Genomic DNA, 15,168 nt, shown 5'->3' on the forward strand with positions numbered 1-15,168 from the left:
TCCAGTGCACCAAAGGATTGTTTGTTTTATTCACTGGGCTGAGAAGACATCACTTTTTAAAAACTTAATGTTAAATCTCTTCCAGCTGTTGGAGAAATATCAATATACTCATTGATTATACATCCAGGTGACCCATTTTATACACTTCATGTTTTCGAAATAAGACAAACAAAGCGATGAACTGTAGTGTGATGAATACTGGACCTTTTAGTCTACATTGTTTTGTTTTATTACAAAGATAAGGAACATGTAGTCAATGTTTCTGATGTCAATGATTTAATCAATGTTATTGGTAGTATTATCTCAAGTGTAATTTCAATTTTGAATGTTATTTTAATATTCAATTTGACAACAGACCTTATAGGGAGATTATTTTCTCAACTGTTGTTTTCAGACCCAAACCTGTCCCAAACCCACAGTATGCATGTGGGGGGGAAAGTACAAACCCAGTCTGAATGTGTTGAAGAGTTCAGGTTACAGATTATATTCATAACACAATCTGGCAGATTTTAGGCTAAATCCAGCCTTGTTACACACACATTAAATACAAAGGTTGGCTGTTAGAAAGTGCCAAACATTACATATACTCATTCTTGTGTTTACATGTTCAGAGAAAAGAAAAGAAAATGTAGCACCTTTAAAGCAGCATTGATTGATTTTTCGGCCTCTTGGGGGGCAGCACAAAAAGCTGCAAACACAAAATTGGCTTAGTCATTGTTGGCATTGTCACAGCCCAGCTCTAAGACTGCGACAAAATAAGAGACACGGGTTTATTAAAGAATACAGTAATTTATTGACCAAAACATAATGAAACCCAACAAATAGATGGGAGGAATCTGTAAAGTCAGTGGTGTAGGGAGTGGCAAAACGGGCCCAGGTGTGTGCCATGTCGCATTTTCAGAGGAAAGGACGTCTCATCCCTCTAAAAAACACATTTTCTCGTTTCCTCTCTCCTCGCATGATTTCCTCGGTGGGACGAACGAAGAAGGGAAGCAAGTGAAGAAACGTGGATGCAATTTAAGGACCTGGGACGTACCCCTGGACAGAGAAAACACAGCAACAACAAAGCCACTGTTAAACCAAAAACTATCATCTGAAAGATGCTAAAAAGCTCCATAAAGCTGAGACCACTGACGAGTTGATTGATATTTTTCTCTGGGTTCGGCACAGTTTCCCCAGTTCGGCAGTTATTTGATCCATTGTTAATATAAAATTATTAATTGGTGCAGCTTTGAATTATGACAAAACGTCATATTTGATGAGACGTGGGTCAAAACTTGAATTTAACTTCGTAGCACACTCCTAGTTGATACATGATGCACTTGCACAGTGTCCAAATAATGACAGGAGCCTCTTGTTTGGCACTAAATGAGGTGCAGCACAGTCTCAGTCCTTGGAGAATACGTTAGATGCATATTTCTGTGCTGATCCTGGGCTTAATGGGGCTTGGTGATAGCAATGCTTCATCTCAAGGTGCACCTACATTTTTCAGTCTGTGCAAACAGGCTTGCTGTACAGTATGACCTTCTCTATTAATGACAACACGACATTAAACAAGAGCTTTTTTTCTCTGCACTATACATCACTGGGCATTGTTTGCAGTGTATCTGGCATTAGCAATACAAATAGACTGGTCAGAGAACATCCAGAAGAAAAAGGGAAACAGCTTATTTTTCATAATCAGAAAATAGGAGGCATTTATAATGATACAATTCAATTCCAATGGGACATCCCAGAGATCAATACCCTTTATTCTCATGAATTGAACTGCCCATCCTTCAACCCGGATTCTCCAGTTCTATGACTTCTCAGAGGGTGATCAATGCGTAATCCTTCTCATTAACTGTGACTTTTATGTATCTGATCAGAGGATAGCTGGATGTTATAATTGAATGTGAATATTTGATTCAGCTGATGCTGCAGCACTAAAATGACATTTATAAACAACACATTTGCAACAGAAAATATATTTTGAAAGAAATATTTTTTTTCCCAAGACCAAAGCTCCCCAAGCTAACAAGCTTTGCCTTTTTGCAAGCTTGTTAGCTCACTTGTTAGTCCACAGAGCTCCAAACCACCAGTTGACCTGCATAATGAGCCTGCAGGAAACCTATGACTTTAAAGAGCAACTTGCTGGTTGAATTTCACACTAATTGTATATTTAACCTCACCTATAAATGATCATTTGACAAGGCAAGATTTTTTTTTTTATGTCTTACAAGACATAAGGGCAGAATTTAATTTTCCCCCTGCATCGCATCAAGTTACACAAGTGAGTCGATTTCCCTGACTTGGACTGCGCATTGGTCCGAAGGCCCATTATTCTGAAACCCCAGTAGTTTGAAAAATGTCCTATTGGACAAAAAGCCCATTATCCTGTAAAACAAAAGCCCACTGCTCTGAAGGCCTGTTGTTTTGAAAATACAAACTCTGGAGTTGGTGGAGTTGGAGTTTAGTGACTGCCGGCCTTTACTACTTTCCAGACTCCATTAACATTTTGCTCACTTTAACAGATAATGTAAATCATAAGGTATGACTTTGTCTAAAGAAAGACATTGCGGCTGATATTTTACTTTAACAGCTCTTCTGTGAACTAAGTTCAATAAACAAAAGTGCGCTTTTATTTCTGAGAAACGGGCTGTCTACTATGGGCTTTGGGTCCAATGGTAAGTTTTTCTGTTATTTACTACTGTGGTTTCGCTGTGGCAACGCTGCCGAATATCCAGAAGTTAAAGCCCGAGCAAGAACAATCTTTGCTGAGTTTTGTTGGTGGCCATGACGTTAGTGATTGGTTATGGCAGATCCAGAGTGGCTCTGGGCAGATCCAATAGTTTTAAACTTCAACAAAGTACCCGCCTTCAAGGAAGTTAACACTTGTCAATGGAGAGTGGCCAGACTCTCTGTACAAATGAAATACGAGAGTCTGGTAGGACCAGGCTAAGCTGTAGTAGCTTGAGCCAAGAAACTAGAACAAAAAAAACAAACAATATAAAGATGTCCCTTTGTTAGCAGTAAAATGTTTTACTGCCTTCATGTCTCTGTGCTGACAGCAGCCTTCTGCGGGTACAGTGAAGCTGTAGGATCAGAGAAAAGAGCAGTGTAGGACTTTAACAACAGCTTTGAGACCATTCTGGTGTATCCCAAAGGACGTTTCAAAGTCTCACAGCAGCCACGAAGCCTGTTCATTAAAAGTGGGACTTTTTACAAGACTGCTACTGGTACTTATCAACTGTAAAACATCCCGCTGGGTACGCAGCTTTGAGTGGAGAGGAGACACTTGTATATCACCTCCCTTTAAACTCAGCCTCGGGGACGAGCCTCTGGAAAGCTTGTGTCGCTGTGATTTGTGTCCCTCTCCAATTTATTGTCGTTGACGGGCTTTTTTTTTTCTGTGTTCTTGTGTTACACAAAAGGTTGTCACAGACACCAGAGACAGATCCATAAATATCCTCAGTGTTCTTCTTCACCACCTGAGTAAATAAAGCACTTCAATGTGCTGGTGTATGCAGGTGTGTGTTCATTATAAATGCGAACACTTGTTATTGCTTTATCACAATGTTCGGCTCACATTTTTCTTGTCTGCTTTTTTTTTCTCTCTGCCTTGTACTAACAATCCTGTTGTGGTGAAACAATCCGATCACGATTGTTTTGCGGTTCCAATCCTATCATCTATACTGGCTTGACCCGTGTGAGTAGATTCTGAAAGCAGTGTTGAGATCTCGGAGGACAAAGCGACACAAAGCAGGGTTCAGTTCACAATGTTCTAAAGGTTTATTGAGACACACATTTTCTAACAATCACTACATTCAATTAGATGACGTGTAGAGAGATCACACCTGCTCCTACATTTCCCATCAGCCCAGTAGCATACTGGTCCATTTCCCTGTTTTCAACCTTGAGTAAAATTTTTATTTTACTGGCTTGGTGTCACTTGTGCTTTTGGATTCAAACCTGCTTTTAATGAGCCTTTAAATGCTTAGATATTTGGATCTATAAGTGAGTCTTTTAAAATTAAATTAAAAATACATTAAACAAACATCTGTCTCAGAAATGTCTAATGACCCCATCTGCCTATCATGCCACCCCAAACCCCAAACATTTGACCCACAGTGCCTCACAAGCAACAGTCTGGATCCTATAGAGCTCTTTGAGGCTAACTGGCTCCTTAACTAGACTATTACTGTGAAGTTGCATCAGAGAGCAGCCCTCTGAGGCTCTAAGGTTTGTATTATTTAACAACTGACAAGTTTGAAATCTCAAAAAGAGAAATTGCATAAAGTCTGTATCTAAAAACTTGACATCAGAGGATTCAGAGGAATGAAAGCTTCAATTATACATTTTAGGGGGCAAAAAATGACTTTGAAAACTGACAAATGCACCTGAACTTAACCAACACTCCACTCCAACAAAACAATTTCTAATCATTATTCTACTTGTCCTAACACGGAAATATTAACAATGTTTAAGTTGTTCAAGGTTCTTAAAGCTGGAGTGAAATGAGTTCACACAGGTCTGATAAAGCCTTTTGTCGCTAAGGAAAGCTCTGTGTATTTCACAGTGTACCGACCAGAGTTGTCTGGTGTCTGTGGTGACTTTTCCTGTGATGGCGCAGCAGAAGTGATGCATTTTACGTCCATCAGCCAGAGAGTAATGGGGCAGGTAAGGAGGAGAGGGTTAGGGTTAGGGTTACACAGGGTTGTGTGGTTACTCTCACTGCCAGAGGGAGGAGACAAGAATTGCACAGTGCAGGTTTAAAAAAGACTTTTACCTGAAGAAATGTGTGTGTGTATGTATGTATGTGTGTGTGTGTGTGTGTGTGTGTGTGTGTGTGTGTGTGTGTGTGTGTCTCTGTCTGTCTGTCCGTCTGTGCGTGCGTATGCGTATGCGTAAGCGTGTGCATGTGTGTGCGTGTGTGTGCGTGTGTGTGTGTGTGTGTGTGTGTGTGTGTGTGTGTTTGTGTGTTTGAGCTCCAGACCTTGACAGTGAGGACATTTTTGGAAAGTGATAGCATTTTCTCGGGTCCATATTTTCTCAAGGGGAAATTTAATGCATTATAAATCACAGTCCTCACAAGTATAGGGTTACAAAAGCCTGTGTGTGTGTTCTTCTTGACTGCCTGATTTATAATCAAACCCAGCTGATTGTGTGGCCTCTAAGATGGCTGTCTGAATACCTGATTTGTGTGGATGTGTAGGATGTGTGTAAATTTGACACACAACTATATGCCAAATTTTACTTAATAAAATAAATAATAGTAAATGTGGTGTCTTTTGGTAGATGTTGGCTGGTGGGGCAGCTGCTCCACCATGATATGGAGAGTAATGGCTAGCCCTGTCAGACCAAGACACACACACACACACACACACACACACACACACACACAGTCCATTTTAATTACAGCCCTATTGTTGTGGTGACGGTCTGAGAATGAAGCGTGATCAACGGCTCTTTATTATTCTCTGCATGTCTCTGAACAGTAAAGATGTCAGAAACTACACTGACTCAGTATTAATGTTTAACTTATGATCAAGGCAGAGTGATTTGATGAAGAATACAAAACATTATTGATCCAAAAACATCAGACAACATTTACATGGAGTTCAACATTTAAAGCTTTAGTGCGTAACTTTTTGATATTAATGAACGTCCGTTACATTCAAGCCATTGCCAAATGAGTTGCTACAAAGCTATGTTCAGAAGGTTGTTGCGTCCGGCGACTTTCCCGCGCAGAAACTCGAGTGAAGATAATTACCTCTTCTGAAGAGTCCATCATGTTGTTTTAATCCTCCGTGTCCTCCTTGGCTACTAGCAACTGCGTGGAGAAAGGGAGGGGGGCTGTCAGGAAGGTGGAGAGAGAAGAAGAGATACTTTTTTTTGAGATTACATGCACCCCTTTCCCCTTATTTGCCTCACCCGGGGAAGAAAGGGCCGTCCCTTCCGACCCGAGTGTGGCGCCTCACTGCTAACATTATTAGCTGACGCAACATGGCTAACAGTGCTAACATCTGAACCAACCTGAGCATCAGAAAGTGCAGGGTAGAAAAACTCTTGAGGCCATACAAAATGTACGCCCTTTAGTGATAAAATAAGGGGGTTGTTCGTGGCCTTCGTGCCTTCTCCCGAAGGTAGCGGGCACGAGCCGGCCCGAAGCCCGAGGTGGGAATGGGTAAGCAAGTCCCTCATGGCAAGTGGCAGTCCTATCCCCGAAGCTCTCTTCACGGGAAGCAGAGCTGCCGAACCCTCTGGCTGCTGCTGCTGCGGGCGGAGATGAGAGCCCAGCTGCTCCAAGGCTTTACGGCTGGCTTTAAGCCTGTTATTTCCTGAATGTTTATCCCGAAAAGCGACTCTGAGAGAGGGTGGTTCAATACAGGGAGTACAGACCGAGCGTCAGGTGACTGTGTCCCACCTGAGCTACACGCAGTCAATGGCAGAGGTTGACATGTGATATCAGCTCGGTCCTCTCGTGGGTGTGGGAGTTTGTTTGTTTATTTTTATTTAGACTGGAAGTTGAACGGTCTTCTCTCTCTATCTGTTGGCCCCCCATTGTGAGTCAGCAGTAATGAAATGTAGGCGCCCCATTAACGTACCATTTCTGTGCATCTTTCCTCATCGGAAGTTCCCAATTTCAATGGAATGCACCAAAAGCAGCAGTGACAAGCTCCACCTGGGGCAGACGGGGGAAACCAACCCCTGCTAACTCATGTAAATAGCGTCACTAACTGCGCTCCATTTAAATTTAGGGCGGGAAAGTCACCACAGACACTTAGATTGTATTACTCGACAAAGCAGTAAAGACAAGCATTTTCGTCAGTGGGCCACATGCTTAATCAACATTGTTTTAACTCACTTTTTGATAGATAGGTACTTTCTAGACAATTAACTACATGAAAATCTTAACTTTAAGCAACATGTTGCCAACGTTGTGCAGCAGAACATTGAGCTCTGTATCAGACCGTACAGTGTCCTAAAGCTCTGCATGAAATGTCAGTTAAATATCAGGAACATCACTTTCCGCTGACCATAATACTCCCTCAGAGCTCCCATCTCTCATATGAGCGGTGATTAAGTGCAGCAAACTGAGCGACCAACAGCTGGCGTAGAGATATTACAGCGATCTGTTTTCACCCCTGAGAAAAGACACTGCAGAGCTGAGATATGAGACACTAACATAGCCAGAGAGCTTCTGGATTTCATGGTTATGATTATTTGGGTTCACCTCAGGAGCACACAGATAGCCACTGGTTGTCATGGAAGATAAACCACTTAAAGTCACCTTTGTATTTATGAAAAACAGTTTACAATGCGAGTAGAATCTCCTCACACACACTAAGGTCGTTGTTTGCCAGGTGAAGCCCATAAATGAGTTTTTACTGACATCTTTTGGTAAATTCTTATTATTACACCAACCTTCAGCACAAACAGGGCATGTTTAAACCTGGACCAGTGTGTACTGGACCAGTATGTTTATTGGGCTCAAGTGTATCAAGATCTTAACAAGCACACCATTTTACTGTTAAACTAAGAATTTAGACTAAACGACTGTCAGTCAGCGCACAACTTTGATCCAGACTGAAACATCTGAAAACTATTTATCCTCTAGTGCCACCAGTTGGTGGAGATTTGTAGCTTTTGAGTGAAATAAGTTTTGGATGGAGTGCCATAATAATTTGTTCAGACATTCATGTTTCCCACAGGATGAATTGTAATAACTTTGTTGCTGACTTTCCATCTAGCGCCATCATCAGGTCAAACTTACATTTAAATACCTGCAGAACTACTGACATTCCCATCAGACTAACCAGCCAATGTTAGCATGCTAAGACAGCATTTAAAACTGATAAAAACACTCTCACCTCTTTGATGTTGTGGCAAAGTACAGCCTCAAAGAACTGTTAGCATGGCTGCAGACTCTCAGGAGGAAATAGTGCATTTGTTGGGGACTATTTTCAGCGGCGGATTAATCCACATTTAGTGCTCTAGTGAGTATTTGTGACAGCAGGATGGTGTAAATGGGATTGAGTCAAAATAAAGTATGTGTAATACAGTATGTTTTCATGGTAATAAAGGAACATGTAACCCAGGGCAACAGTGTGGCTCATTGATGTGTTTTTAACAACAATGGAGCTCTATGGCACAGAGGAAGAACATATATCAGGCTGTGATACACATATATTCATTTTTGGTTTGAGTCTTTTTTTGTGGGATTTCTTTTTTTTATAAGATTATTTTTTGGGGGGCATTTTAGGCCTTTATTATATTGGACAGCTGACGAGGTGAAAGGGGAGAGAGAGGGGGAATGACATGCAGCAAAGGGCCGGAGGTCGGAGTTGAACCTGTGGCCGCTGTGACAAGGACTGAACCTTTGTACATGGGGCGCACGCTCTACCAGGTGAGCTATGCAGGCGCCTTTTTGTGGGATTTCTTTATAATAACAATATAGAATATAACCAGACTTATCATTTTATTAAAATGAAAAAGGTTTAAAAAGTGGATGTTTTGACACTTTCTTTACTGCAAGAACAAATTATTATATTAATCTACAGTGACCACAGCTTTTGTTTTTATGGAGACTACAAACACTGCATTAAAGGTGGCTGTAAAAAGTTTCTCCAGAACAATCTACCTTTTTTTCTGCTGTTCATCCATATCCTCTGTATGTTCCAAACTGTCTTATTTCTCTCAGAATATAAATAAATAAAATTAAAACCTGTTAAAGATAATCACACACTATTCTTCACTCGTGAGGAAACGTTATGACAGCCAGCACAGAAGTGAATTGTTGATACTCAAGAGGGATTTAAGCTACTTAAGGGTGAATTACAGGGCTACTCGAGGTTGGAGAGGTTAAAGAGCGTTTGTAGACGACGGGCTTCTGTGTGCTCTTTGTGCTTTGAAAACTTTAACCAAATTAGTTAAAGTCAACATTCAGCAGGCCTCTTCTTATCCTATTATGGTTGGGCCATCTCCATTGGATATTTGGAATTTGAATATCTAGACAGGCTTCACTTCATGTTACGTAATGCTGTTTGAAGCAAACTGCTGGCTCCAGCTGACACCAGTAAAAGGTTAAGACATGAATCAGATAATTCAGTTTTACATATATATTCTTGCTTAAAATACTAGGCAGGTTAAATGCTTCATATGGTTTGCAATCAGAACATATAATTACAATTAAAAAAGTATATATAAACATTCCAGGAGCAACGTAAATCCAGTCTAAATTATAATCAATTTGAAGCCATTTTATATCGCAGGGCATATAAGCTCATTATTTCTAACCCTTTGCTGGACTGGTGAACGGCCCGAGATATTTATGTGATACACTAAAAACCTTTCACACTGAGAGAAAGGGCTGCACGTCATGATTATTTTCATTAGCGGTTATTTTGTCCATTAATCTTTTCGGTTAATTGTTTTATCAAAAGAGTCTCCATCAAAACGTCTTCAGATGTCTGGTTTTGTCTGACCAACAGTCCAACGCCTAAAGATGTTATAGTGAACAATCATAAAACAAAAGAAAGCATCAAATTCTTTTAACCACGATGCTGGAGCCAGCAAATGAACCAGCAAAGCACCTGCAGCATGGCTTTCTATATTTAGGATTTTTGTTTTTGAAGCCCCTGCACACATAGGGAACTCACACAGGTGCTTTCACTTATGCACCTGATTAAACCTCCTCTCAGGACCCTACTCAACACGGTACAGCCAACAAAGGTTGCCTCAATGAATTTGGTAATCCTCTGACTTTTCATCTGGTGCCATAATCAGTTTGACAATTTTAATTTGTCCAACTCTCATCGGCCTGAACTGTACTTTGTGATAAGAACTAATTAGCAAATGTAAAAAAAAGAAAGAGAAAAAAAAAAAAAAAAAAACATGGCAAGAAAGAGACATGACAAACATTAGACCTATACCTGCAGACTGTTTCCAGTCCACATTATAGAATATGTAACAAGACTATTCAGTTGGGACAGTAGTAGCTAACTTTTCAGGTATTTGAAATAAGCCTCAAGACCAGACCTCATAGAGAATTCCTCGTATTTTGAAACGGAACAGGCCTAACTATCTGCTTAAAGTTAAACGGACCATGTTATAAACATTTTTAATTTTGACATTTTTGTTCTTCTATAGGCCTAAACCCCCCACATGTGTGAAGCCTTTTAAAAACTTAATTATGGTCCTTTACTGCAGCTGCTTCACCAGCTCTTCGTCGTCCATCTCAGAGTCTGGTGGTTTTTGCAGCTTCAATATTTTATCTCGGCCGAACTTCAAATTGGGTTTGAAGTCCACAGAGAGCAGCTCCTTCTGAATCCTCTGCTCCCTCTGCCTCCCCAACAGAGCCAGGATCTCCCTCCTCTGGTCGGCCATGGCCACATACCGCTGCCTCTCCTCCCGTCTCTGCCGGAGAGCAGGGACACTCGGCGGCTGTGGGACGGGGTGTTTGGACATGATGTTTTGGAAATGATGCTGCGTCCGGGATACCGGCAGTCTCTGACGGATGTCTGCGGACACCAGCCGGGATTCCAAGGGCGGCAGGAGAGACAGTGAGCTCCACAGCTGTCGTGCGTGGGACACGTCCTCCGGAGAAGAGCCGTCAAACACGGTGAAGCATTTATCAAAGTCCTCCTGCTCCGGGGGCTCAGACATTTTACTCTTAGTCCAGAAAACGGTTATCAAGAAGAAAAAAATTAAACCGAGTTAACACTAGTTTAATAAGCTAATAGCAAACTATAAGTGCGCTGTAGTTAAGTATAGTCACCATGGAAACGAGACATCTACGGCAAGCCATTATGAACCAAAGTTAATCCTTCCGCGCAAACCTTTCAAAATAAAAGTAGGTTATTGGTAGGCTACCTTAATTGACCTTTAGAGTAAACTGCGGGAAGATGCCCCCTTAAAGGGATTTTCTGAAGTATGGTTGAATGTGGTACTTATCCATAGTATCATATCAATAGATGGTGGTCAGCACACCCTCAGTTTTGGAGATGCAGGGAGAAGCACCAGCACAAAAGCATGTACTGCTGTGATTATGAAATGCACCTAAATGCATCATTAAAGTCCCGTCGGAGCCACACTTTTTACCGTTCAGGGAAAATGTTACCACACTGGTTCTCCGTCATCTCCATGGTGTCTTGAAAAGTGAAGCCACAGGCTACCGGTAGGCTAACATTAAACTAGCCTACACTGTGTAGTGTCTTTTTAGCTACAGTGTTGGAATCCTTTTGAGTAAAATACAGCCACACTTTAGAGCGTTGCTTTTAACCATAATACTAGCTAACGGTAGGTTTCCCTTACTTTCTGCCAACGTTAATGCTAACTAACATCACATGCAGTTATGCAGTTGTACAGTTGGGTACAGTTGTGTCAGGTAGTTTTACAATTACAATGATGATGAGCACAGTATCCTTTAGGCTAGCCTACTGTTCATTAGGCATTCATTATTAAAATGTATTATATCCATTTTATAGGTAATTTTTTGCTATGTAGTACTAACAAGTAACAGCTGTCAAGTGTATTGAAGCAATATTTATTAATTGTAGCCTAATATTTTCCTCTGAAATGCAGCGGAGTAAAGTGTGTGTAAACTAAGTTAACAGAAAATGGAAATACTCAAGTAAAGTAAAAGAACCTCAAAGTTGGGGTTACTAAGGGTACTCACCAGTCTCCACCTCTACTAATTAGTGACAAATCCTATTTACTCAACAGTATAACAGTAAACTACTCGACATCACATCTGTGTACAAATTCATTCATTCAAAGCTTTTAATTTGAAAACAGAACAATTAACCCTGTCCTCTCGCTGTGATTGGCTGGATGCAAGTCGCTCGTGGCTGCTGCCAACTATGGAAACGAAGCGGGTCGCGCGCGCGGCTCCACCCCCAGGTGTCGCGGGCCGGTTTAAATAGTGTGGAAGAAGGAAGGACCAAATCATCATCATCAGTTCATTTACCTGACATGATTTTCTCATATCCCTGGAGTTGAGCCTCCATTCTGCTGCTCTGAGGGCTGAAGCACTGCACAGTGAGTATAAGGACTTTCTTTATTATTCATATATTATCCGTTTTATATAATACAGGGGACAGGTAGAGGCTTTTCTACTTTCATGCAAGGAATTCTATTGTTCAATTTGTTACAAATGCCAATAATATTAACCTATTTAAACCTGCAGAATGACTTTAAATAGTAGCTTATTAATAACTAAAGTCATATTTCTGTAGAGCAATATGTTTTTATATTTGCTGTTGAAGAGTAAAAAATGGATTATCCATTATGGATATGATAAATAAAGTTTAAGAGATTTAGGATAATGCAGCAAGCTTTTGGTTTTAAACTAAAGTGTTAAAAAGGTTTAAAAATTTAAACATTTAACAAATCTTGTTTGTTGACAGTTGAAGTAAAGCTTTAATTGTAAAAATGTCAAATCTTTATTAGAGATGCTGCATATTGATTCCTGCTCTGCTGTGTGTGTGTGTGTGTGTGTGTGTGTGTGTGTGTGTGTGTGTGTGTGTGTGTGTGTGTGTGTGTGTGTGCCACACATGGATGCACCTTGTGTCATGTCACCATTTTGGTGTAAACGGTAAGCTTGGCTGGACACATGAGCTGCACCTTATAAGGTAGTATGCCTGCTAAGTCCCTAGCATCCCTCTTTGGGCTACCAAAGCTACCAGGAGCAAAGGGTTAGCCAAACATGGGCATTCCAGCATGGCAGCTGGGTTGTTTGATTACAGGGGTTATCTGTTTGCTGCTTTTCATGTTTTATTGCCGGCTGTTCAACGGGAGGTCAAAGCAGCCCTGTGACCTACATGAAGAGGCAGAGGCGAGGATAAGGGAGTAAGTAGCTCATTGCAAACCTACAGGGAAATGCACCAAGGCGTTTATCTGCAGTAATCTGTCACTGAAACCAAATGTAAATGATCCGAGTCACAGTCGGATGCAAAGGCAGCCGTTTGAGGTCATAGAAGGAAGAAAGAAAGCGTGAGCTAATGTCTTTTATTGATGGTCGTTTGTTTTCTGTGTGATGATTCCAGCTGTGTGACAGTCACTGAAGATAGACTGATGGTTTATATCGTCCTCTGTTTGGTGTTATGTAGAAGTTTGCTCTCTCTGTTCAATCAAACTGTGATGACAGATGTTTAGGGTTGTTTGCTCACTGTATGTTCCCAGCTTTGTCAATTAAATCTGCTCAACCGAGGAAGGTTTTGAGTGTTAAACTCTTAATAGATTATACCTAAAGATGTTTTGTTTTTTTTCCTCCAGACTTTAACTTTGAGTGTTGCTTAATTAAGCATAAATTGAAAATGCTACGGAGAAGTTTTTACTTAACATTTCTTTAGACACTTTAGACCCTCAAGACTTTTTACAAGATTGTAATGAGTTAATAAGTTAAGGTAAGGCAAGTTTATGTATATAGCACATTTCATACACACAAAAATGGTAAATTAATTGTTTTTATATAATGCTATTCTACCTTAACGGACGCTCTTAATAGCGCTTTACTATTTGTCTCTCATTTACCCATTCACACACACACATTCATACATAGATGGTGGCAGAGCTGCCAGATAGAAGGCGCTGGCCTGTGCCCATCAGAAGCAACTTTGCATAAACATATGAAATAAATAAAACAACAAATAAGACTATTTCTAAAAAAAGTATAAAATAAGAACACTGGAAATCAAGTAGATTTAAGAAGTGCAAAAGTATAAAAATGGAGTTACAGGCGAGAAGATCAATACCACTCTAGTGTCTGCGCGGTAAATATGAAGCTACCACCAGCAGGCGATTAGCTTAGCATAAAGATTAGAAACGGGTTGGGGGGCGGGGGGGGCGCAGCTAGCCTGGCTCTGTGCATTTTGCTTACCAGCACCTCTAAAGATCCCTGATTTACATGTCCTGTCTGTTTAATAGTTAGAATAACCTAAGTGTGAAAACTTGTTTTGGGGGTTGTGTGTCGCACTATTTCTTGGCTGGGAGCAGTGATTTGAGAGTCTGCTGCTCCTTATCTGCAGCCTCATTGATGGATGACTCACCGTTTTATCCAACAAACTCAGTGTGTTGACAGTTTCTGTGTTTGATTTCTGCCGTCTGTTATGTCAGCAGGTCAGAGGTCAACCCGACTCCCATCGATCCACCAGAGGCTGACCCAGTCGCCAGCGACGATCCAGACGTCAGCTCCACCGCCTCTGAACCGCCAGCGATCCACTCCGACGCCGCTGCGTCTCAGATCGATTCATCCACTAACGGTGATACTTCCAACATGGCTGACCCGGCCCCCGACGATGCCAAGTTCCTCTTCCTGGATAATGACTTTCGCAACAGCGGGGTGGCGCAAGCCGATTGGTCGGCCAAGAAGATGGTGTGGATACCGTCGGAGAAGGAGGGCTTCGAGGCTGCCAGCATAAAGGAGGAGAAGGGTGATGAGGTAATGCACGCCCTGATGATGTCACAACAGATTCTCCGTTGTCTCTGCATGCTGCTGTACCCTTTGTATTTTACCGCTTTCATGCTCCTGATTGTTTTTTCTCCAAATGAGGACAGTTTTTTTGAAAAAAGTCTCTAATGAACGGTTCAGATGCCAAATAACAACATAACACACACATCTGTCTCTATTAAAGTGAACTAATATACTTTTTTTAATCATCCTTCTCTTTTTATGGACAAGACCAGCTTTTCTTTTTTAAAGATTAATAAATAAAATGCAAAAAATGATCTAAGGGTCAGTAAAACAAAAAGACTGCACAGAATTGCTTGACATCAATACATATTTATTACGTCTGTAAGGGAAGTTACACTCAGGTCTTTAAAGGCTACGCAGAGGTAAACAAAGCTTCATTATGACAGTGTGTTTTTGGGTGCAGGTGCTGGTGGAGCTCTCCAACGGTCAGAAGATGACGGTGAACAAAGACGACATCCAGAAGATGAACCCGCCAAAGTTCAGCAAGGTGGAGGACATGGCCGCCCTCACCTTCCTCAACGAAGCCTCCGTCCTCCAAAACCTGCGAGAGAGATACTTCTCCAGCCTGATCTATGTGAGTGAGGGGCACACACACACACACACACACACACACACACACACACACACACACACACACACACACACACACACACACACACACACACACAGTGCGTCTCACTATCTTTGTGGGGACCCGTCATTGACATAATGCA

At 41.3% G+C, this 15,168-nt stretch overlaps 2 protein-coding genes across 3 annotated transcripts in view; one reads left to right on the forward strand and one right to left on the reverse strand.

The window, feature by feature from the left end:
* Positions 1–10,111: 10,111 nt before the first annotated feature.
* On the reverse strand, positions 10,112–11,782 carry hoatz (HOATZ cilia and flagella associated protein). Its single transcript, XM_031318762.2, has 2 exons — positions 11,660–11,782; positions 10,112–10,653 (listed from the first exon to the last, which is right to left on the reverse strand). The coding sequence occupies exon 2, from the start codon at positions 10,645–10,647 to the stop codon at positions 10,183–10,185; it is 465 nt and encodes a 154-aa protein (XP_031174622.1). The 5' UTR covers positions 10,648–10,653; positions 11,660–11,782; the 3' UTR covers positions 10,112–10,182.
* Positions 11,783–12,673: 891 nt separating this feature from the next.
* Positions 12,674–15,168, forward strand: part of LOC116063736 (myosin-11-like) — a 41,052-nt gene continuing 38,557 nt past the window's right edge. For both annotated transcript variants that reach the window (XM_035996579.1, XM_035996580.1), the window contains exons 1-3: positions 12,674–12,831; positions 14,098–14,422; positions 14,859–15,029. In XM_035996579.1, coding sequence (XP_035852472.1) covers positions 12,689–12,831; positions 14,098–14,422; positions 14,859–15,029 — 639 coding nt within the window. In that variant the 5' untranslated portion in view covers positions 12,674–12,688. The remainder of the gene's footprint in view (positions 12,832–14,097; positions 14,423–14,858; positions 15,030–15,168) is intronic.

The sequence above is a fragment of the Sander lucioperca genome, chromosome 21, assembly GCF_008315115.2.
Source record: "Sander lucioperca isolate FBNREF2018 chromosome 21, SLUC_FBN_1.2, whole genome shotgun sequence".
Taxonomy (NCBI): domain Eukaryota; kingdom Metazoa; phylum Chordata; class Actinopteri; order Perciformes; family Percidae; genus Sander; species Sander lucioperca.

Bases quoted from the DNA above. Each gene is read 5' to 3' on its own strand.
- hoatz (XM_031318762.2), bottom strand. From the start codon at position 10,647: ATGTCTGAGCCCCCGGAGCAGGAGGACTTTGATAAATGCTTCACCGTG.